The sequence below is a fragment of the Nannobrachium achirus genome (genome assembly GCF_963921795.1).
Source record: "Nannobrachium achirus genome assembly, chromosome: 2".
Lineage (NCBI taxonomy): Eukaryota > Metazoa > Chordata > Actinopteri > Myctophiformes > Myctophidae > Nannobrachium > Nannobrachium achirus.
Genome location: NC_137811.1, coordinates 17,639,868 through 17,664,286, shown reverse-complemented (window position 1 = coordinate 17,664,286; position 24,419 = coordinate 17,639,868). Strand labels below are relative to the sequence as shown.

At 42.8% G+C, this 24,419-nt stretch overlaps 1 protein-coding gene across 1 annotated transcript in view; it reads right to left on the bottom strand.

Annotated features, from left to right (window-relative positions):
- The window catches only part of LOC308296806 (dynein axonemal heavy chain 11), a gene marked incomplete at both ends in the record, with an annotated part of 198,253 nt that overhangs the window by 166,306 nt on the left and 7,528 nt on the right, over nucleotides 1–24,419 (bottom strand). The window contains 8 exons of the mRNA XM_080740133.1: nucleotides 758–994; nucleotides 1,588–1,692; nucleotides 10,021–10,212; nucleotides 12,371–12,490; nucleotides 18,142–18,279; nucleotides 19,286–19,402; nucleotides 22,331–22,498; nucleotides 23,269–23,550. Of these exons, the coding sequence (XP_080596259.1) occupies nucleotides 758–994; nucleotides 1,588–1,692; nucleotides 10,021–10,212; nucleotides 12,371–12,490; nucleotides 18,142–18,279; nucleotides 19,286–19,402; nucleotides 22,331–22,498; nucleotides 23,269–23,550 (1,359 nt within the window). The remainder of the gene's footprint in view (nucleotides 1–757; nucleotides 995–1,587; nucleotides 1,693–10,020; nucleotides 10,213–12,370; nucleotides 12,491–18,141; nucleotides 18,280–19,285; nucleotides 19,403–22,330; nucleotides 22,499–23,268; nucleotides 23,551–24,419) is intronic.

The window sequence follows — 24,419 nt, the reverse complement described above, 5'->3', positions numbered from 1 at the left end:
TTCTGGCAAAGAGATTTGGTAGAGAGTGGAAAAAAAAGACTCTATCAAGTATGTTTATAAGCACGTTTTTACCAATAGAGGCTTTAAATGGTACCGGATATGCAGCTCAGCAAATAAAAGGTGAATTGATCCCAGTGCATGACGGAGGACGAATTCACGATAAATGAAATCTCCACGATACGATTATCGGGAGTGTTTTTTTTTTTTCACGACAAACGATAATATGGCTTATGGTCCCATCCCTACCTGCAGTGTTGATTTCGTCGACTAAAACTATGACGAAAAATGTTTGTCGACTGTGTTTTTTTCACTGACGAAAACTAAATAAAAACGAAACAAAAACTAAGCTGTGGTGACTAAGACTAAATATATTGACAATTTCGTCAACAAAATAAAAAGACTAAAACGTTAGGGAGGGACTAGTGGAGAAGAGAGTAATTTTATGTTTGGTTGCTCTCAGGTGTTGCGTGCTGAAAATAGCCGATCTGCAAGCTCACAACGCGTCGCAGCGCGACGCGTTGTGAGCTTGTAGATCTGCTATTTTCAGCACACAACAAAGTGTAAAATCAGTCATTACGATGCCATCAAGGCCTGCCCAAATACATTTTAGCTGACTAAATCAACTGTAGCTTTAGTCGCCTAAAATCTTATGATATTTAGTCGACTAAAATTAGACTAAAACTAATACTTTTCAGGTGACTAAATTATGACTAAAACTAAATCAAGATTTGCTGTCAAAAACAACACTGATCCCTACCTGGCAGTTGTCCTTGGTCCTCTGGAGGCCTCTCTCCAGGCCGTGGACCAGCCGCTTGGTGCTGGAGATGAAGCCCCAGCAGCCCGGGTGCTGCCACGTCAGCCCGCCGCTCTCCGCCCGCCTCAGCTGCTGCTCCATGGCCTCCAGCTCCGCCCGGATGAGAGGGAGCTCCACCTCCAGCGCCGTCTGCTTCACCTTGTTGTACCACTGCACCAGCAGCTGGAGGCTGGTGACGTACTGGGGGGGAACAAACAAACAGACACACAAGGACACATATTAGGCTATCATTGTTGTCGGGAGGAAACCGTGTGTGTCCAAAACCGTTCGCTTTGTATTTGTCATTTCAAAAATGATTTAAGATAGTGAAAATAGCCGATCTATGCATTGTGTGCTTGTAGATCTGCTATTTTCACTAGTTTTGCGCGACAGTCTGGTATGATGAAGCAGGGGAAAAAAGTAAAAATGTTAAACACAAGGTTTCTGCCCGACAGCGACGATATGCTGGATTATCCATCCATCCATCTTCAACCGCTTATCCGGAATTTAGAAAACGGGTGTTTCAGAAGCAGTGAAAATAGCAGATCTACAAGCTCGCAACGCTGCACGAAACAACCCGTTGTGAGCTTGTAGATCTGCTATTTTCACTAGTTTGAGTTCTGGGCAAATATCTACTTTCTCTTTTGGGTCTCATCATCACAACACCTGTCCCGTGCCTCTATGTGCTATAGCCAGCATGACATCTGAGATTGTTAACGTCTCAAAGAAGCAGAAGACGACCGCCTACTTTCATGAACATGTCTCGGTTCTGGAACACCTCCATCACTGCCTACCTTCATGAACATGTCTCTGTTCTGGAACACCTCCATGGCGGCGGCAGGGATGTTGATCTGGTCGAGAGCCTGGATGTATTTGACGTCTCTCAACACCGCGATCAGCTGAGATGGGGAAGCAAACGGCAGGTGTGGACATAAACACACATGAATCAAAAATGTTTTCTCCTTCAGACCTTCGGACCAGGGATGAAGTGTTGTATAATAAATGACTGTTATGCCTACTGTCAAGTAAGTGGTGGAAAAAGTACTAAAATGTTTTACTTAAGTATCAGGTGCTGCAATGCAGAAATACTCTGTTAGGGTGCACACACACTCCGCATTCCGCCAATGCTTTTCAAGAGAATGGAGCGGCTTCATGCCAATAGAGGATTTCTGAAAAAAAAAAAAAAAGAAAACGCTCAATTCTCATTGAAATACACTGGCGGAATGCGGATTCCACTCTCATACGTATTTTGGTGTGTGTGCACTCTTACAAGTAAAAGTCTGGCATTCAAAGTTTACTTTAGAAAGGTTTTGGCATCGAAATGTACTTTAAGTACCAAAAGTAAAAGTACTCATTATGCAGAATCAAGTTTTCAAATGTGTAAAAAATCTTTTGAAAATATCAGATCTACAAGATCACAATGCGTCGCAAAGCAATGTGAGCTTGTAGATCGGCTATTTTCAAATGGCCGAAATGTATAGGGCTGAAGTGTTTATTGTACGTTTTGTGATGATACTCAATTTACAAAGTAACTAGTAACTAAAGTACACTACAGATTGCGATTGCCATAATAAATCATAAGTGGTATACAATCATCACCAATTTAATGTTCATGTAAATTAGTTTGTCACCATGGAATTAGCACAGATTAACACTTATGTTGCAATGATTTTTTCCGGCCAATGTCCCGCGTTGCCATGGTTACCATAGACTTCCATGTAATTGTGCAAGTGTGTAAAAAGTGCACGCCCATGCCTAGATGATGCACCACGTGTGTAGATGCTGTTCACAGCTTTCAAACAAAAAAATCCGCTTGGAAATCCGTTCAGGCATTCATGATTTATGGGCCATTATGTTTTCTTCAGATGTAAACAAACATGGCTGCCATGTTTGAAAGAATGGGTTGGTATGGGGGTTAAACATGCAATTTCGCGATCGCGATCATGCCTAATACATTTCTGGAGGTCCCAAAAAAAAATTGGGAAAAAAAATTGATTTTTTTTTTTTTTTTTTTTCAAAAACGGCCCAAACTCGGGAAACTCGGGGTTGGCACAGCACTAGTACCAATACAAACTCGGGAAACTCGGGGTTGGCACCATATGTGTTAACATGGGAATTCATAATTCTATAACTCTGTTAAGATTGAGGAGTGTCTCTTTTTGATGTCATGCAAACATCAAAGTAAATCCTGTATTGCAAACACCTCCTCTTCAAGTTCCTATAGTCCAGAGCCACCTCGGGGTTCATGATTCCTTCCGGTTTGAAATGGCTGTAGAACATGTCCATGGCCAACACCTCGCCCCAGAGGTAGTGAACACATATCCGCCTGATATTATGATGTCACGTGAAACTTGACCAATCAAGGAGTTGGTGAATTTATAGTCTGGTTGGCTGAAATGTCATGTGAAGAATCCTCAAGATTTTCAGACATATACCCGTTATCTGATTGGCTATTAGCATAGACGGCCCCTCTCGTGGCCCTTATATATGTCCCTTTTCCCCTCTCTGATTGGCTACGGGCCCACGGGCCCATAGCCCGTGATTGGCTATGGGCATAAACAGAAACACAGACTTACATAGATTTGACTAGTGTATGTATTGTCCGTATGGCCATACTTGGATGATTTAAACACAGACACACATACAGACAGACAGACAGACATAGATTTGGCTAATTTATAGATAGATAATATAAAAATCACGCCAGTGTGAAGTGAGCAGTGCTCATTTCACACTGGAAAATACTGTTCCTGAAGAAACAGTGTGGGTTGGAGTAGCACGCTAAGTACAGTATGATGATGATGTCACAGGGGGCATAGGCATATTGTCCAATCAGAAAAGGATAGGGATGTACATACACACAAAGTCACGTATTGGAGGGGCTAGCACCGCTCAAAGATAATATGAAGGAGAACAAATTGTCTAACTGATAGTAGGCTATCAAGACATTACAACTTGCTATCATGGTAAGCTTACTGAAAAATTCACATGAACATATAGTCATAATAATACATTATTGAGAGGTTTGCGCCCGTTTCACCCTTTTTATAGTAACCTGACCAATCATGGACATTGGCCCACTTATAGTCTGGTCAAAGTGACTTGTGAAGCCACCAATCCTCAAGCTTATCGGACATATGCCTGTTTGTGTCCATCTGGATTATGCTATGCTACGGGCATAGACGGCCGCTCTCATGGCCCATATATATTGTATGCCTCAATATTATGACTTCTCTAACTACCCATTTTATAGTAAGATATTATGATGTCACGTCATCACCCAGTTGATGACACTAAGCAGTGATGTAAATTACATCACTGCTCCTAGTTGTCATAGGATGGGTAAATGACATCACTGCTCCTAGTTGTTATAGGATGGGTAAATTACATCACTGCTCCTAGTTGTCATAGGATGGGTAAATTACATTCACTGCTCCTAGTTGTTATAAGATGGGTAAATCACACAAACATATGACAGGAACATATGGCGTAAATGACATATCTTCAGGTTTGAACGTAATAGCGATGTTTCGGAGAGCCAATGTGTAACCGATGAAGTCAGCATGGAACTCCATATTTGGAATTGTTATCTCCTATATTAATTTTTGAAGCGGTGAAAGCCGCTTCCAAGGAGTGGCTTTGTGTGTCCCACGTCCATATATGGTCATTTCAGTCCAGAATGAACAGGTTTTATCAAAAACAAAATGTGTGTCCCATGTCCATATGGTCATTTCATTCCAGAATGAACAGGTTTTATCAAAAACAAAATGTGTGTCACATGTCCATATATGGTCATTTCAGTCCAGAATGAACAGGTTTTATCAAAAACAAAATGTGTGTGGGTGGGTGACGTGACGTAACGTTTTCGCTGTCCTCGGTGTCAAACATGTATAAATAAAAAATATATTTGTCAAAAACCTTCTGAATATTGTGCAGGACATTAAGCTTTATGTGAACTTACTCAAGATTAAAACATTTCATTCCTCATTTCTTCAGAATTTTCAACCAAACATGGCAAAACTCATATGGTGTGACTGTCCTGACCTTGTTTCTCAAAGTGGGAACTTGAATAAAACTAAGAAAAATAATTGCTAAAAATCATTTGAAAATGAATTTAGGCTAAAAAAAAGTCTATTTGTGAGCCTATATCTTTTCAAAGTCAAAGCATAATGTTTTCAGTCATTTCTGATCAAAAACATTTTGTCCCCCAAACCAAAATCATTTGGTGTGACACTAGTTTGGACAAATTAAACAGGCAATTATTTGGACACCTATTGGCTAGAGAGGTCCTTCTTCTGTAAGGCTATTCAGCACTCCCAGCACAACTGCAAGACAGGTGTCTGAGGTGAGTTATGATTTTAACATTTTCATGAAATGCCATCTTGTTGAAACTTTGACAAACTCACCACTTTGGATGTCTGTTGGTGTGACACCTTTTCATCAAAAAAAGCTTAAGTTATTTGAAGTTTTGGTCATATTTCCATGTAGATCTAGGTTGCTTTGTTATATAGCTAGCATGCTGTTAGCATGCTAATGTGTACATAGTAGCCTCAAGGTAAACCTAAATGCAGAAAATGTAATATGGTGTGACACTTAATCATAATGGTGTGACATGTCTGCTTGTCACGCCATATGACTTGATTGTCACACCATATGATTTATACTGTATTTAACTACAGATATAACAATAAATAACAAAGTTCCATGTTTCTTTTGTACATTTAAACATTTGTTTTAAACATTTTTACATAAAATGTAATTTAGCTTCATTCAGTGATACTTCAAATTCATCAGACAGAAAGAGCAGAAACCCCTTCACAGAAACCTTAACATATTGTTTCAATCTAAACAATATTTTCTCTTTGTCTTAAACTATACATTCCATTTTCTTTTGTCAGCTGGAAAATGACAAGTGCTGAGAGAACGAGAAAGTACAGGGAGAAACTAAACAATGACCCAGCAAGGAGAGAGGAGCCAAAGGGGCGAGACTGCATTTTCTACGAAGAGCAGGAGGTTGTCTGTGGCATAGCAGAACCGCAACAAGGCAGCCGGTTTGCTACCCTCACCAAATACGACTGGCTGATGTACAATACAGTCTAAATGTATAATCTAATCTGATCTAATACGTTTGTACTTTCACTCACTGGACTGGACAGTGGACAGTGTTAAGGTAGGACCCGAGACAAAACTAGCGAAAATAGCTGATCTACAAGCTCTCAACACGTTGTGCTGCGAGAGCTTGTAGATCAGCTATTTTCGGAGTTGCGCAACCCAGCACTCTTTAGCTAGTGGAGATGTGGTGTAATGTCATGATTCCTAATTACATTTGTTCAACACAAAATGCTGTGTTCAAGTTCAGGAGACTTCGGAAAAAAGCAATTTACCTGAATGCTGAGTTCTGTTTCCACTAATTGGTGTTAATAAAATGTTGCCTTGGCTCCAAGTGTGGCTATGCGCCTTATTGTCTCTTTAGGATCCTTCTGCCGTGGGCCGGCAGAAGACTTAGGTGTGCGTAGCATTCCTGTGCACATCCTCATCATCCATCTACTACTACAATTCTTTCTTATCCCATGTTAAAGCCCTACAATAATATCCTGTTCAGAAATATTAAGGCCATGTTATCCTGGGTAATTGTTTAATCAATCAGTAAAGTTCAGTACTCACTAATAGGTAGGTTAAAACACAGTTTGCTTTGACACATGAAGATATGATCATACGGTGTGACACTAGATCATTTGGTGTGACATTCCAAATAGTGAAAAATCATACCTTTATTAATGATTAAACCAAAAAAATGTTTATGGATTACATAGAGAATATTATCAGGAAGAGTCACAAATATTTGTGTAATTTTAGAGAAAGTTTTGACAGAATACATTTAAAATATGTTGTAAGATCATGAACATGGGCCTCACACAGAGTGTCGATTATGAAAAAAATATACAGATATAATTAATTTTCAAAAAACTATAGTGGATCACTGGTTAGTTATGATAAAGGACTTTGATAAAGTGAGTAACTTAAGAAAGATGTACTCCATTTTCATTTTATGAACAATTATTTTCATGTCACACCATATGACGATTTTAGGCACAAGTACAACAAACTGCTGAATAAAGTCTGATTCCAATAAAATATCTAAAAACAAAATGTATTTCCATAAGGTTGAGAGTGAGTAGAACAAAAGTAAATAACTTTTATGCCTGCAATTTAAAGTTTTTTTAAAAACACATTTTTTGGGGCGTCACGTCACTGACCCGTGTCCATTGTCCATATATGGTCATTTCAGTCCAGAATGAACAGGTTTTATCTGTCCCGTACGTCCAGAATATGTGTCCCCTCATGGTGTTCTGAGACACAACTCGGCGGTAATGGATTTCTACAATAGCACTAAATGCATTCGATTTAATTTTTTTGTCTTTTTCGTTTCTAGGCATAATAAAACAGTTTGAATGTTGATGAAGGTTTTAATAACAAGAGATAGGCGTTTTACATTCATACAGTCATCGTTTTATAGTTTTAAACATGGCTCTGTTTTAAGACATTTTCCGTAGTTATTTGGGGGTGGAACATTCCTCCGCATATTTACATAGAGTGCTTGCGATTGGCCTCGCCTATTGTTCTCCGGTGGTTCTCCCCACTGGCTGAGCACCGCCCATAAGCACACGTGTTTCTAAACAGTAAACACAACAGTATCAATGTATCTTCTTATAATGGCTAGTTTGCAACTCACTTTGTATCAGCACGCTTGCTTAAAGCTTTTAATGTACAGGACAGCCAGTAAATGGAGGCGAAAATCAGGCGATGCGCTGATTACAGCGCTCCCCGACATAAAATAAAACAGTGACACAGGGGAGAATCAGTGGTGAGTTATAATGCTCTGAATGTACCAGGAATACAACAGGACGCCTTGCCTAAATCACAGCGGAGGTGACTCGATCTCCTCCTGCAAGTTTTAGCATGGTGAAAAGAGCTGATCTACAAGCTCACAACGCGTCGCGAATGCGACATGTTGTATAGATCAACTAGTTTCAGAATGCAACATGTCGTACGGCGAAGTTAAAGTCCGGCTTCACTGAGTTGTAGAGGAGTCGCCGTTTGCGAGGAACGTTTCTTTCTTTCTTTCTTTCTTTCTTTCTTTCTTTCTTTCTCTTTCTCTCCCCCTCCCCCCTCTCTCTTTCTTTGTCATGGCTCAGTGGGTTTCAAAGGATCCGGGGTTCAATTGGTTTAAAATCAACACCAGATTAACTTTATTCTTATTATTGCATGCATTGTTTCATATGGCCACTCTCTGTGACTCTGTCCTTCCCTCCGTCTCAATCATGTTACAAAACAACGGCAGAACGGCTACTCAAGCCAAGGCTTCCCCGTGAGAGAGAGAGAGAGAGAGAGAGAGAGAGGGGGAGAGAGAGAGGAGCATTTTTGGGCAAGAAATAAGAGAGTAGTGGTGGGAAAGTACTCAGATCTTTACTCAAGTAAAAGTATCAATACTATATGTGTGTAGTGTCTGTCCCGGTCTGATGATTGGATACTTTGAGGATTGGCCAAGCTTCACATGACAATTTGACTCTCCACACAATTTTATACTCAGATTCACCGCTTGACTTCGAACCGAGGTTTGATTTTTTTACTTGTATCTTGTATTTGGCTGTTGGTTGTCATGGCTACCAATTCCCACCTGATGTTGTGAGGGAGTCCAGACTGCTCCAGACCGTACTGAATAACTGCCAGCTTGCATATCGTCTTGAGACTAGGACTCAAGTCTAAGATGTACAGGTCATCATTGGCTGTAGACCAATTTGGTCTAAAGTCTCCAAATAGGATGATGCGATCTCCAACCATGCAACAGTGTACCCTCCATGCGCCATGAGCTCTTAAACATGGAACTTCCCCTTTGGATTTAACCTTCTTCCAGGTGAAGGTTGCTGGACTGAATTTCCACAGCTCTTTTGAGTTATTATCACCATAGTTCCTGCCACCAAATATGTACAGCTCTCCATTGTGGGTAAATGCTGAAGGACCGGAGCATCCATCTGGGCGAAGCTGTGTAGAAGGCATGTTTAGCCAGCAGTTGGTCTCTGTGTCAAACACACTGATGGTGTTGTAGTAGCAGAATTTCCCGTAGCCCCCAAATATAAACATCTTTGTCCCGATGATGGTGGCAGAGTGCATGTATGAAGCAGGTGGAGGAGTTCCTCTGATGTTAATTGAAGACCAGACCATTCTGGTGGTGTCCAACTTGTACATGTCATTAGTGTATTTATAGTTGTATCCTCCATAGATAAACATGACCTTACCAATGACACAGGCAGAGTGGCCGGACCTCCCCTCTGGAGCAGTCCCAGAAACCCTGGGTGTGAGCATTTTATGGGCGTCCACATCAAATGCATTAAGCACTTTGATGTAGTCCCCGTTGTCAGTAACTCCCCCCCAGATGTAGATGACAGGGTCTATCAGCACAGCTGTGCGGACGGCGAGCATGGGATGAACCTCAAGGAGACGTTGTCCTCTTCCAGGTGTCTCTGGGGGCAACTTTTTCCATCCAGCAAAAAGACACTGTGTTGAAGACATGCACCTCAGTCCGACGCTCAGACTCGATGAAGTCCCCTCTAAAGCAGTACACTTTGTGGTTCACTGCTACAGCAGCATCATACGGTATAGCTGGAAGCCCTTTTAGGTGCACGGTCCAACGAAGCATTCCACACTTCACTTTAAAAGTTTCACCCTGTAAAAGAACTCGTAAAGAAGTCGTACTGTGTGTGTCAGAATGTCAGCACTTATATAGGTTAGTGGGTCTACGTGTGACATAGACATGATGTCACGTGTAGGTCAATTGAAGTGTCATAAATGACTGGCATCATCTATGACAAGCAAAATTAATCTGTAAAACTGTAAAATGTAGTCTTAGTGAATTAAAGCTCGGCGGTGAGTCGCAGGGCTCATCGGCGGCTGAGACGGCGCGGCTCTGCCGTGGATAGTGGTGTGGGCGGTAGCACCTGGTAGCTGGGAAACCAGCTGCAGTCGTTTCAAATCCCACTAGGGGATTCCCCTTTTTTTTTTACCACTAGAAGGTGCAATTGCATTACTTATGAAACTTTACATCACTGCCTACAATCATGACACAGTGCATTGGTATCGCGTTTATAATTTTTTGCGGGGGTAGCCGATGCACGTTACGCGCCGTAACAACCCAGCTACAGTATGTAGTTGGATTTGAGAGGCTATACCTCTGGGTTGAAGTTGACGGACAGGAGGCCAGACGAGGTGTTCCTGGACAGGAGAGGCTGGTCCAGGTTGAAGTGACACACCGTGTCCAGACCCTGACACCAGTCAGAGCAGGCGTCCTCCTCGTAGCGCTCCAGGCAGCTCAGGGTGTCCACGCACATGAGGTGCTCCTGCACCATGTCCACGCCCTCCACGGACATGTGCTGCTCCTGCCCCATCTCCACACCCTCTACAGACCTGGAAATATGAGAGAAACACACACACACACACGCACACACACAAATAGGGATGAGTATCGTCTGCGATACTTTTAATGGTATCGATTGCATGACGTCGATACTATCGGGTATCGGTTCGCGTAAAAACTAACGATACCTCGTTTCGATACTCTGGAACGCACCCCTGGCCGATCGCATCTGTAACAGTTGGGCTACTGAGAGTTTAATGACTGCTTTAGTAGGCTTCACTCGTTACTGTGGAAAATAGCCGACAATAGCCTATAATGTTTATTATTATGATGATTATCCAACGTCTATACTCTCCACTCTGCCACACTGTGTGATCATCATCATCTAAATAAAAAGTATCGAAAAGGGTATCGTATCGATTCCCATGTATCAAAAAAGGTATTGTATCGATTCAAAGGTGAACGATACACATCCCTACACACAAAACATTATCAATTCAATGCCAGAGACCCGTCAGATAGATAGATAAGTGATAACTCATCACTAAACCATCGTTTTGCGGGTCTGTTCTTGTGCAAAACAAATGCTTGCAATGGATTCAGAAGCATGACAACCCCCTAGTTAGACCCCTCACATCCTACTTAAAACAGATTTCTTTCTGGGTATTTTCTTCCTGTAGTATAGTGTCGATGGGAGCCCAACTTGATTTGGCCGTCGCTGTGGGGACCCTGAAGGTCGCCGACTCGGGCACCCTGGCTAAATCATTAGAGCATGCCCTGGGCTACATCTGTGCAAAATGTGGCGCTTTTAGATAAAATCCCCCTAAGGCCCCAGACTAAAACAAAATAAGTGTCCATAACAGTCAATGCTAGTCAGTGCTACATAGCGTCGCTGTCCGGTGAAAACCTTGTATGTCCAAAACGTTCGTTTTGCATTTTGCATTTTAAAAATGATTTAAACTAGTGAAAACAGCCGATCTACAAGCACACAACGCCTCGCACTGCGAGGCGTTGTGTGCTTGTAGATCTGCTGTTTTCACTACTTTTGTGCAACGGCCTTGTACGATGAAGCAGGGCTTTACGTTGCGAAAGAACATACAAATTTGAAACTTGGAGATACAAGGTTTCCACCCGACAACGACGATAAGTATCTCACCGTTATGTCAAACACAAGTAATAATACTACAATACTACTAATACAACTTAATTTAATGGCAGAGCTAAAGAAAAGTGTCCATTGGTCAAAAGGCAGAGCTAAAGAAAAGTGTCCATTGGTCAAAAGGCAGAGCTAAAGAAAAGTGTCCATTGGTCAAAAGGCAGAGCTAAAAAAAAGTGTCCATTGGTCAAAAGGCAGAGCTAAAGAAAAGTGTCCATTGGTCAAAAGGCAGAGCTAAAAAAAAGTGTCCATTGGTCAAAAGGCAGAGCTAAAGAAAAGTGTCCATTGGTCAAAAGGCAGAGCTAAAGAAAAGTGTCCATTGGTCAAAAGGCAGAGCTAAAAAAAAGTGTCCATTGGTCAAAAGGCAGAGCTAAAGAAAAGTGTCCATTGGTCAAAAGGCAGAGCTAAAGAAAAGTGTCCATTGGTCAAAAGGCAGAGCTAAAGAAAAGTGTCCATTGGTCAGTGCAAAAAAGCAAAAAAAAAGAAAACCCTCCCTGGAAAAGTCCTTAGAGGTCAGAGTCAGTACAACTATTGTTCCAGTTAAGTTAGGTTACAGTTGTCCATATCAAGCGACCGTTGTGTGTCTCATTGTATAACTTGAAAGCAACCGGCAACCGTCAGGTTTCATTTGTTGTTCATCCAAGTGTTTGACAGTTGGTTTCTATATTTGTGTATTATTCGCTGAATTATTTTTAGGCTGAATTGATTTAATTAACAGTGACATTCTCAATGTGAGTTCCAGGGACCCCCACGGGTCCTTGAGTGGGTTCCAGGTGATCCCCAGATAAATGGTTGATAGTTAGGAACCAAACTGGCCCTTATGGGTCTGTAACAGTTCTATTTGTTCACTATCAGAGTTAAATGAACATAGATACATGCATATCAAACTGAGGGTCTTTGAAATTATGAGGTTGAGAAACACTGAAGAAAGTGTCATAGGGATCAACGTTTATATCTAAAACGCTGCATTTGATCTTTTGATTATTGTCAAGAGAGAAGAAATTTGCACCAACATGTCAAAGAGAAATCTGACGGTTTCCCACGGAGTCTGAATTCGCTCTCGAAGCGTTTTCGCCCACTTCAGGGCTCCTGATGTGCGCGGCATGTTCCTAGTCAACCCCATGTCCGCCTGTCAACAAGGAGGAAAAACAGAATTAATGAACTTCATAATGACGCTTCCTAGTCCATGCCTGCATATTTCCACCCACCATCCGTCCAGGCTATGAGAGTGCAGCCGCAACTACATCCTGTGGCAAAAAATATATAATTAACAGAGGAACCCTGTAGTCCATTCATTATATGAAAAAACCTAAAACAAATTGCAATAGTAGCAAACTCAACTGATTCTGTATCCTCATTATGTCCTTAGTGAGGGAAAAGAAGTCCCAAGGAATCCCATCGGGGCAAAGTTTTGAAAACGACCTACCTACCTTCACTTACTATACACTACACTATGCTTTAAGTGGGATGTGAGGGGTCAAACTAGGGGTTTTTAATTATTCTGAATCCATTGCAAGCATTTGTTGTGCATGAAAAACATTCCTTGGGCTAAAAACGGACCCCAAAAGACTGTGAAAATTGATGACTCATCACTAAACCATCATTTTGAGGGGCCATTTCTTGCCCAAGGAATGTTTTTCATGCAAAACAAAGGCTTGCAATGGATTCAGAATAATTAAAAACCCCTAGTTTGACCCCTCACATCCCACTTAAAGCAGATTCTTTTTGGGAGTCATTTTTCCTTTATATTGTAGTGTATAGTAAGCAGTGTTGGGTAGCGTTACTTTTTTTGGTAATATATACTGATTACGGTACTTATTACCTTCATTTTAAAGTAATATTTGGAGCTGTGTGGAACACAAGCTCCCTATACGTGGCCGTGTGTGTAGGTATGTATGTTTGTATGTGGGTCTGTCTGTATGTAGCCTCAAGCCTGTGGTGTAGTACCTTTTATGACCACACATGTTAAGGGAGGGGCGCTGTTTTCAACTGCAATACACACACACACACACACACACACACACACACACACACACACACACACACACACACACACACACACACACACACACACACACACACACAGCTCCACTTCGAACAGAGGTTCGATTTTTTTTCCCGTTACATATTACTGTCTGCACTAGAGTAATATGTAATATATTACTCATTACTTTAACGTTACTTTTACCAAAATGTTTAAATTGAACAATTACACATACTAGAAGCTCGGCCGCCCTTCGGGCGGCCCAGCGTCTAGTCGGCGACCTGGCCAACTCGGGAACAATGTAAATAGAGAATGAATGCCCCGCCCTTTAATGCAAACCCCATTATACCTGTTGTCATAGGATCCGTTTTGACCATCTGTTTGCGTGTGTCCATTTATGCCCATATATGGAGAGATATGTCTGTCTACGTCCATTTTCTGCCCATATATGGAGATCTCTGTAGGACCTGGTTTGACCATCTGTTTGCCTGTGCCCATTTATGCCCATATATGGAGTTTGCGACCTGGCCAACTCGGGAACGATGTAAATAGGGAATGAATGCCCCACCCTTTAATGCAAACCCCATTATATGGAGATCTCTGTATCTGTCTGTGTCCCTTTTATGCCCATATACTCTATATGTGTCCATCTTTTATGCCCATATGCCCATATATGGAGATCTCTGTATCTGCCCATATGCCCATATATGGAGATCTCAGTCTGTGTCCCTTTTATGCCCATATATCTGCGTCCATTTTATGCCCATATGCCCATATATGGAGATCTCTGTATCTGCCCATATGCCCATTCTCTGTATCAGTCTGTGTCCCTTTTATGCCCATATACGGAGATATCTGTCATGGAGATCTCAGTCTGTGTCCCTTTTATGCCCATATATCTGTCTGTGTCCCTTTTATGCCCATATACGGAGATATCTGTCGGGTCGAGGCGCCCATATACGGAGATATCTGTCATGGAGAGCTCAGTCTGTGTCCCTTTTATGCCCATATATCTGTCTGTGTCCCTTTTATGCCCATATACGGAGATATCTGTCGGGTCGAGGCAAGGCCCCTGTATTGCCCATATATGGAGATCTCTGTATCTGCCCATATGCCCATATATGGAGATCTCAGTCTGTCGGGTCGAGGCTAGGCCCCTGTATCTGCCTGCAGTGATGTCACAATGACTCAGCGCTTGCGCCCGGCACTGCAGTGATGTCACAATGAGTCAGCGCTTGCGCCGATTTTGCGCCGATTTCCGCATAAGGAGATTCCGAACGTTTCGCGCCGGTTAGGGAAAACCGCGCGTCGGGTCGGGTCGAGGCCCGGCACTGCACTCCGTGCCGCGGCGGGGAACGCGCATGCCGAATCTGAAGCCGGTGGGACGAACGGTTCTCGAGATACGCGGATTACAAACACACACGCAGAGACTTCTCGCATTTATAGATAGATATATATATATATATATATATATATATATTTTTTTTTTTTTTTTACAAATTGGCCTATCAATAAATTATGTCATTATATTGCAGCCTATTAGACCTTCTGTAGTGTACAGTAATACTTACTATATAGGCCAATTGTTTCAGTTATTGCGACCGTAGGTCGCAGTTACTTGCACACTATCCAAACCTCCACCGGCTGTCCCTCCGTCACTCCCTCCGTCACTCCCTCCGTCACTCCCTCTGTCACACGTCACACGTCACACTTTTGCCCTGCTCATATCTCTGCAACCGTTGCCCCGATCCATGCCAGATTTTGCACACACACTCCTTGCCTGCCAAACTACAACCTCCAAGGACCCCCGGAGTTTCGGGGACCCCCAGGTCCCTGGGGGACCCCCAGGTGTAAAAAATTACCAAATGTGCAAAAATGACCAAATGACCACCCCAACGGGGCTGCTCTCTCTGTGTCACACACACACACACACACACACACACACACACACACACACACACACACACACACACACACACACACACACACACACACACACACACTCTCTCTCTCTCTCTCTCAAACATAATGTGTGACCTGCCAAGTGGCAAGGAATGTTGCCACTGTCCTGTCCTCTCTCTCTCACACACACACACACACACACACACACACACACACACACACACACACACACACACACACACACACACACACACACACACACACACACACACACACCCCTTCACACCAGGGAGTCCAGGAAGGATGAGCCTCCATGCTTAAGTGTCAGGTGATCATTGCTGAAACCTCAGAACAATAGCCACATATTAGCAACCATAAATACAGATGCCCACCCTTTAGCTAACAGAAACTGCTTTTGTAAATGCTGGAATGTTAAAAAGGTCATCTCTTTCACTTTCAATTGTATACATTAGCTATTGTTCATAACTACACAGTCATGTCATCAAAATGCATCTGTCCCATCTAGCGCCACCATCTGGCTGATTTTTAAAAAACACATTTTTGGACACTGCTCCTACAGAATTTGCCCTAAAATCACACAAACCACTACACAGTATCTCTACAGTCACCCTGCTCCTACAGATTTTGCCCTAAAATCATGCACACCAGTACACAGTATCTCTACAGTCATGTAATCACAACGCATCTGTCCCATCTAGCGCCACCATCAGGACGATTTTGCACAAACTACTTTTTGGCCTATTTATGGAGATAAGCGACCAACGGTCGCTTATCTCCCGATTAGGGAGTCTTACTGGTTAAATGTAGTGTGTTTATTCATCTGACTTAAAAGATTAAACAAATTCCATCTTGTAGAAAATGTACTAATTCTTAATATTTTGGACAAAAGAGCACATTTTACATCAAGCTGCCCAGATGTCCAGTATCCCTATACATTGACACCCAGTTGCTATACACAACGAAAATGATCGGATTTATCAGAGGAGATGCGTTGTGTGACACTGCTGCGTGCTGCTGGGGTGTTCTGTGTTTCTGACGTTACTTTGTGGGAGTGATAGCTCTTGTTTTGGGCATGTTTTATCTGACAGCCCGTGCGTCGGAGAAAACATCCACCAACACAGCGCTACAGTTCATGGGTGGGAGATAAAAACCAGGCATTTGATAGTTCTCAGTAATGCATACATTTTAGCGTGTGTTTTCCCTTCAGTTGTTGAAATGTTGTGGAATTTAGTAGCTTACTAGGCTAATAATCATTCTAAACACCTGGGCACGCTGACTCACTGTGCACAATGGTTTCCAAGCACTCCAATCCAACTGACATTGCCTGGCTCAGGCATGTACACACATAGACATCAAAGGGGGCTTGAGCCCTGCCTCAGCCCCTGCCTCTCTAACATGTCAGCCCCCTGCCTCTCTAACATTCTCTGCACGTCCCTACGTATATGTGCCGTTCTGTGCGGGGCAGCAGCAGCGCGCAGAGGAAGGCTGAAGGCACAGGAGGTAAACCTGGTCCCACGTCAAAAATCCGTACCATATTGGCTTAAAACGGGACGACAGGACCCTGGTTGGTAACGCGGAAAGTAATTCCGTAATGAAGTTAGCATTACTGCATTATATTACCGATGTTTTTTTTAGTAGGGCGTTATATTAGTCGTTACCGCATTTCGGTAATATACCAGTAAGACTCCCTAATCGGGAGATAAGCGACCGTAGGTCACATGTACACACAAAGAGGGCTGTAACTGCCATTGGTTCCTAGTTGTGTGGGCAATGTGTAGACATACTGTGTACCGATGTGCGTGATTTTAGGGCAAAATCTGTAGGAGCAGTGTCCAAAAATGTGTTTTGCAAGAATCGGCCTCATGGTGGCGCTAGAAGAGGGCCATGTGAGAAATGAGGGGTGGGGTCTCCGCGTTGCCTTGGCGGACGAATAGGTACCGGCCCCGGCTCTCCCGGACGCTCCTAGCCCGAGTTACGGCATTTTATGTGAGCTGCAGTGGAGGGGGTCCTCCACTGGGGGCGCCACCACTTTGGCATCCGTTCTGGAGCACCAGGAGTCGGTGGTCCCCGGGAATTCCCCGTGAGCAGCCATGTTGGAGTGGTCATTTGGTCATTTTTGCACATTTGGTCTTTTTTTACATCTGGGGGTCCCCCAGGGACCTGGGGGTCCCTGGAGCTCCGGGGGTCCTTGGAGGTTGTAGTTTGGCAGCCAAGGAGCGTGTGTGCAAAATTTGGCATGGATCGGGGCAACGGTTGCGGAGATATGAGCAGGGCAATAGTGTGACGTGTGAGGTGTGACAGACAGACGGACAGACTGACTGACTGACTGACTGACTGACTGACTGACTGACGGACTCACTCACAGTTTGTGCAGGTTTTGATATATGCGTTATATTACTAACGCGAGTTACCCAACACTGATAGTAAGTGAAGGTAGGTAGGTCGTTTTCAAAACTTTCCCCTGATGGGATTCCTTGGGACTTTTTTTCCCTCACTAAGGACATAATGAGGATACAGAATCAGTTGAGTTTGCTACTATTGCAATTTGTTTTAGGTTTAGCCTAATTTTGTCCTAAAATTACTGGACTACTGGTTTCTCACTTGGTAGAACTTCCAGGTTCAATACTTCCCCGTCTCTCTCTCCTGCCAATTCATGTCTCTGGTCCACTATCGCTATCGGTTCATGGGTTCAGGATTTGACGGACGGATTGACATAGTCTCTTTAGTCTATTTATCTGTTGTGGTGTTGCTGTCAATGGAAAAGGAAGTAAAGCTATGGTTGTACACAGTAGTGAGTAGTCATTTAAATGCCTGTAAATGTAAATACACATAACCGTTATACTTCACCCTCTGTGTCATTGTTAATACGGTACCTGGTGCAGTTGAGACTTGTAGAGGAGTTTACATCTCTCCAGCTCTTCCCTAAAGTACTGCTGCAGGACCAGGTAGTTGGGACTGAAGATCTGCTTGATCCGTTTTCTCTCCAGGAAGGGTCCAGAGATAACTAACAGCTGGAGGACAACACAGAGCAATGTTCAAGTTCACCCAATCCATTTATTAAACCCTCAATACAACTTGGCGGTTCGTTCTGTACTTGGTCTACTCTTGTTTCCCTCTACACATTTTTTTTTGCCAAAAATAGCAGATCTACAAGCTTACACAATCTGCAATTGGTCCCCCCAGAATAGATATTCTAAGGTAGTTATCAAAAAAATATGAATAATATTGTTTTGTAATTTTTTCTGACCTTTTGGCCTTGTTCTATCTCTATTCTTCTTCCCTTTCCTCAAAACTACAAATGATGGAGGTTGTACAAACATTTTTGAGTTGACAGCGGCGCCTTCAGAGCTTGTAGATCTATTTTCTTTTGGTGCGTGACACCCACACATAACTACTGTTACAGACAGCCATTTGGACTTGAGCATGTAGCGTGTTAACACCCAAGGAGCCAAACTCGTTCAGTAACGAGTTAAGGCCACTAGGTGTCACCCTGCCAAAAGGAGTTGTCTCGTCCCTGGACGAGACAACGAAGGGTTAACTGTACGTGCAGCTGCCTGCCCTCTGAATGACCCGAGTCCATAAGTCACCCCGTAGCAGAGAGAGAGAGAGAGAGAGAGAGAGAATGGCACGAGCTGGTTGCATTGATTTCCATTCTACTCTGAAACATAAAAAGGGCTTTATCTCTGAATGAGGTGAAAAGAACGCCAGGGAAGCAGAGATCTGATTGTTTTCACGGCGACACTATAACGCGATGGTCGGCCCCCGTTTGGATTTTAGTTTCGCGAGCGTTTGTAAACAAAGGGATTATCTTCCTCAATCGTCAGTGGACACCCACGTGCACACGCACGAAGCTTCCGAGGCTCTTCAAAATAAAGCGTGAGTGAACGGCGGCACCAGCAACAGCTAGAAATGTTATAAACCTGAGCAGCCCATGTGTTAATGTTAAAGCCTGTGAAGTGTTAGTGGGTGGCAGGCTGAGTGCACTGGGAGCAGAGTGTGAGTTTCTAACTCTCTCACCTTGAAGGCCGACTCCAAGCTGCAGCAGTCCTTAAACGCCGAGCAGAGAACGGAGGCGAGGCGGCGCTCAAAGTCCTCCAGCTTCACCTTGAAGTCTGTGTAGTCTTTTTCAAAATCCTTTCAACAGAAAATCAATAATTGATCAGCATTGAATAAACTGTTCATTCTACAGTATTAACCACTCAAGGCATTTTATACTTTGTCGTATGACAGATGACCAAACTAGTCGATGTATAGCCCGCTGTTAACCACTCAAGGCATGATTTTATACTTTGTCGTATGACAGATGAACAACAAACTAGTCGATGTATAGCGCGTCGGCCCTTGACATGTTTTCAGCTTTTTAGTGCGGTTGCCAACCACACTATAACACTTGTCCAACTTTCTTTCTTTCCATCTTTCCAGATACATTTTATTTTGCCACGCTACTCCTCCCATAGTTTTGGTGGGCCATATGTCAAATCGATCGGCTTCATCGGGACACGTCTGGGTGCATTTTGCTAAGATATACGTTATATAGTTTAATTTATATTAATGTATTAGTGAATTAAGTTTCTCCATTGACTTGAATGTGAAAATGCAAAAATGTTACAGTACTTATCCCAAATATGGAGATGATTGACATCATAGATGTCTGATGTCATAGACCACATGAGACTGACACAGTATGCCCATACATGGGCATTTCAAGATATGAACTTAATATTGATGACGTCAGGGATCTCCATAATATGGGCGTAAAAGGGACAAGGACTGACACAGAGATCTCCATATATGGCCATTAATTTATTAGTGATTAATTTCCCCCATTGGCTTGAATGGCAAAAATTCCAATTGTAAGACGGAATTAATTTGCGAGTGTGACTTGCGTCACGACAACCACACAATCTTTCTCGTTATGATTGTGTGAAGTTTTGAGAATTTCTGGAAATGTTCGCCTATAATGACATGCCTAAAATAGGGATGTCTGTTTTAAAGTGGTTTAAAATGGTAAATGGTGCATTTATATAACGCCTTTTTTCCAAGGCACTTTACTAGGGACATGCAGAGAATGTTAGAGAGGCAGGGGCTGAGATTTCTAAAAGGGCCTTTTGGTGGAAATATCGAAAATAGCAGCGTTGTGAACTTGGAGATCGGCTATTTTCGGTGTGTGATACCACACTGACCTAAGCATAATCAAGTCAATACTGAAGATGTGGCGTAACAGCATGGATTGCTACACAGAGAGGGCAATTCTTTCAACAAAATGCTGCATTCAAGTTCAGAGTTTGGACAAGGCCATTCTCTTGAACACTGCCTGGCATGGAAAGAGGGCATTTTCAATTCTTTCACCATAGTAAAAACTGCATTCATGGTCTGGAGAGGGCACTTTTTGCAGATGGGTAAAAGGGCAGAGGCTCAAGCCCCCTTTGATGTCTATGTGTGTGTGCACATGCCTGCACTTTGCAGTAGGGATGGGTATCGTTCACCTTTTAATCGATACAATACCTTTTTCGATACCTGGGAATCGATACGATACCTTTTTCGATACCATTTTCGATATTTTTTATTTACTATTATTATTATTATAATTATTATTTGCCTTTTTCTATGGGCTATTTTATAGACGTTGGATCATTATCATAATAATAAACATTATAGGCTATTCTCGACTATTTTCACAGTAACGAGTGTAGCCAACTAAATCAGTCATTAAACTCTCAATAGCCAACTGTTACAGATGCGACCGGCAAGGGGTGCATTCAAAAGTATCGAAACAAGGTATCGTTCGTTTTTACGTGAACCGATACTCGTTAGTATCGACGACAGTGAATCGATACCATTAAAAGTATCGCCAACGATACCCAACCCTACTTTGCAGAGATTGTGCATTGCATTCACCCATTAGGCACCCTGGCCACAATAGGACTTCCGGTTGGTTCTAGCGGAATTGACGGAAGTGCTGTGTTTAACGGAAGTTACGTCATGCGTTGTAGTCTTCCGTTGAAATTCTCACAGCGGAAGTTGAACAATCTCTGCCTGATATTGTCACCAGGCTTTTCTCTTCGCAGATGAGTAAGCCTGGCTACGCGAGGCTACCCATTAGGTAGGAAACCATGCAAGGCACCAACCTGCTCATCGGGAGCAACTAGGGGTTCAGAGTCTTGCTCAAGGACTCTTTGACACTAACTCTGGGGAAACTGGGAACCCTTCGGGAACCCTCCGTGAATTAAGACAACTGCCGCCCCACACTGTTTTAACACAATATGAATGCAAATAAATGTTGATCCACAACAATCCCTCCCTGACCATCCGTTCCGTCCTAGACAGGATTGGGATTGGTTTGTTAGTGTTAAGCAGTGCTGTTGCTATGCTGATGGGCTTTTATGAGCACTAACACCTGTCCTGACACGGCCTGGTCAGCATCTCACCCTTCATCATGTCACTGCAGACTTCTTATCTGCAGTGGGGAAGAGTAACCAAGTACTTCTACTACGTTATATACTCTGTATTTAAAGACAGATTATCTAAACAATATGGTCATGCAGTGGGTTGTATACTCTGTCCTTAAAGCAGGGGTCTTCAACGTTTTCAGGCCAAGTACCCCTTAGTTGAGAGAGAGAGATGAAGCAGGGACCTCCACCTTCTCATAGATTCCATAGTTTCATTGTTTGACAGCCCAATCATCAATGTATTTTGGATTCATGTCAATTTGTGTTTCCAGATACAGTATTTAACCACTTGAACTGTCAATACGTAATACACTTGACCTTTCACTCCGTACTTAGTCTGCTCTTTTCCCCCTCTCCACCAAACCCGTTTGCCGAAAATAGCCGATCTACAAGCTCACAACGCCTTGCGGTGCTTGTAGATCTTCTATTTTTGGCTCAGGTTCTCAGAATATGGATGCTAGGGTTCAAGTGGTTAATAGTAATAAAAACAAAATAGAAAAAAACGTTTCTATCACACAAAGATTTGGAGGACCCCCTGTAGTAACTCTGAGGACCCCCTAGGGGTCCCGAACCCCCTGCTGAAGATCCTTGCCTTGAAGACTTGACAGATTACCTGAACGTGGTCATGCAGTGGGTTGTATTCTCTGTCCTTAAAGACCTGACAGAGGTGAGTGAACTCTGTGAACATCTGGGCTGCCTGCTCGCTGAACACTCTGCCTCGGAGTCCTCCAAACTCCAGCTTCTCCAGCCTCTGGAAGCCCAGCATGGTCTCAAACAAGTCCTGAAAACAAAACATTTCAACCCATGTTTGCTATTTTTGTGCAACACTGTTGTGCGGAAAAGTTTGTGAATAGGGCTTAAGAAGTGATCCCGATAAAAAAAAATAATAATAATAATTGATAATTAATTGATATATATATGACGTTGTTATTGGTTAGGGAAGGTTTGCAGAATCCAACTCCCTTGGGGAACTTTGTGGGAGCCAATCAAAGTTGGGGTCCCATTGACTTGAAAAGTGATGACTCTTCACTAAACCATAGTTTTGTGGGGGCTGTTTTTAGCCCAAGGAATGAAAAAAACTTAGTTTGACCCCTAACATGCTACTTAAAGCAGATTTATTTTTTGTATATTTTTTTCCTGTATAGTAAAGTTAATGGGACCCCAACTTTGATTGGCTCCCACAAAGTTTCCCAAGGGAGTTGGGTTGGAACAAATTCAGGGGTGATAGTAGACACCTTTATGAACACATTTGTATTATATCACTTCTCAATTATTCTATTAATCGAAAAAGTAATCTGTAGAATAATTGCCAAGAAGATACATATTTGCAGGAAGCACCAAGAACTACAGTATGACTATTACTGTAAAGACAGTTTTAAAGATCGTGGACGGCAGAGTTCAAACTACAACTATAACAAAGACAATGGGGTGAACGATGTATTTAAAGTTATCATTATAGGTATGAACATGTTCTCAGACAAATTCTCAATAAAAAAAGCCACTTGTCTGTCTGTCCGTCCGTCCGGCTGAAAGGGGACGAGTCGACCTCACCTGAATTTGTAGGACACGATTGAGGAAGCGGTCGTAGCACGTGAAAACCAGAGAGGACTGGAAGTCCCAGCAGGGAGCCTGGTGCTGTGTGGCCTCTGGGTGGCGCTGTGTGGCCTCCTGGTTGTGTGCGTCCTCCTGGCTGGCCGAGGCCGGGCTCCTCCTCCTGTACGCGTGGAAGGTGTCCTTGAAGCGTCTGAACACCCTCACCACGTTCCTCAGCCTCTCCAGACCTTCCTCCACGTCCTCCCTGAGTAACTGCTCTGCACACAGGTAGTCTGAGGCCTGGAGAGAGACACGCATGTGACAAACTACTAGGCAATTTCCCCTCCGTCCACAAGGAGACACCACAGTGGCTCAGTGGAACCTGTGCTACAGGTGAGGTGCAGCCACCACCTCACTTCCTCCCTGCAGTCTACATTAGCCTGGATCCCCATTCTCCATTAGTCCCTTTGTCTCCAAACAAATGCCAGCAGGCCTGTGTCTGCTGTGTGTTCTACCTACTACTACTGATGTTTTGCCATGCGTCTTTGAAGTTTACTTCATGTAAGTTTCAGTGTTCTATCTGATTGTATTTCTGAAAAGATGCATTTGATTTATAGGCTATAGACACTTTGATTTATTTAATATATGAAATGACTAAATACTTGGCTGATTATTTGAATTATCTGAAATACTTTAATGTATTTAAAGGCCATACTTTGTTTAATATTTTAATAAATATATTATAATTTGTTCCTTTCTTTGTGTTTTCTTATTTAGAACCATGGCAATCATCATGCAAATGTAACCAATTACCAACTCACCATTATCCAGAAAGAAAATAAAACTGGATAATTTGCAACCTTGTGTCCTGGTGGTTATGTGGTCTTGTGGCTCCAGTTTGAACTTTAAATCCTAACAATGCAACATTCACGGTTGTAGAGAGCTGCATTTTATATTAAGAGACGTCTATTGGAGAGTTGCGCCATAGCGGGGGCAGAAAATGTCAACAGTCATGTGTGGTTCAAAACACAAAAAGTTAAATATGGAGACATAAGAGGTTTATGCCTGACAGAGACGATATACTTGCATGTCAAAACCATAAATTAGGTTTGACTTCTCTTCACTTCACCTTCTCTAAGCACAACCGCCAGTACACGTAGCAGAGAGCT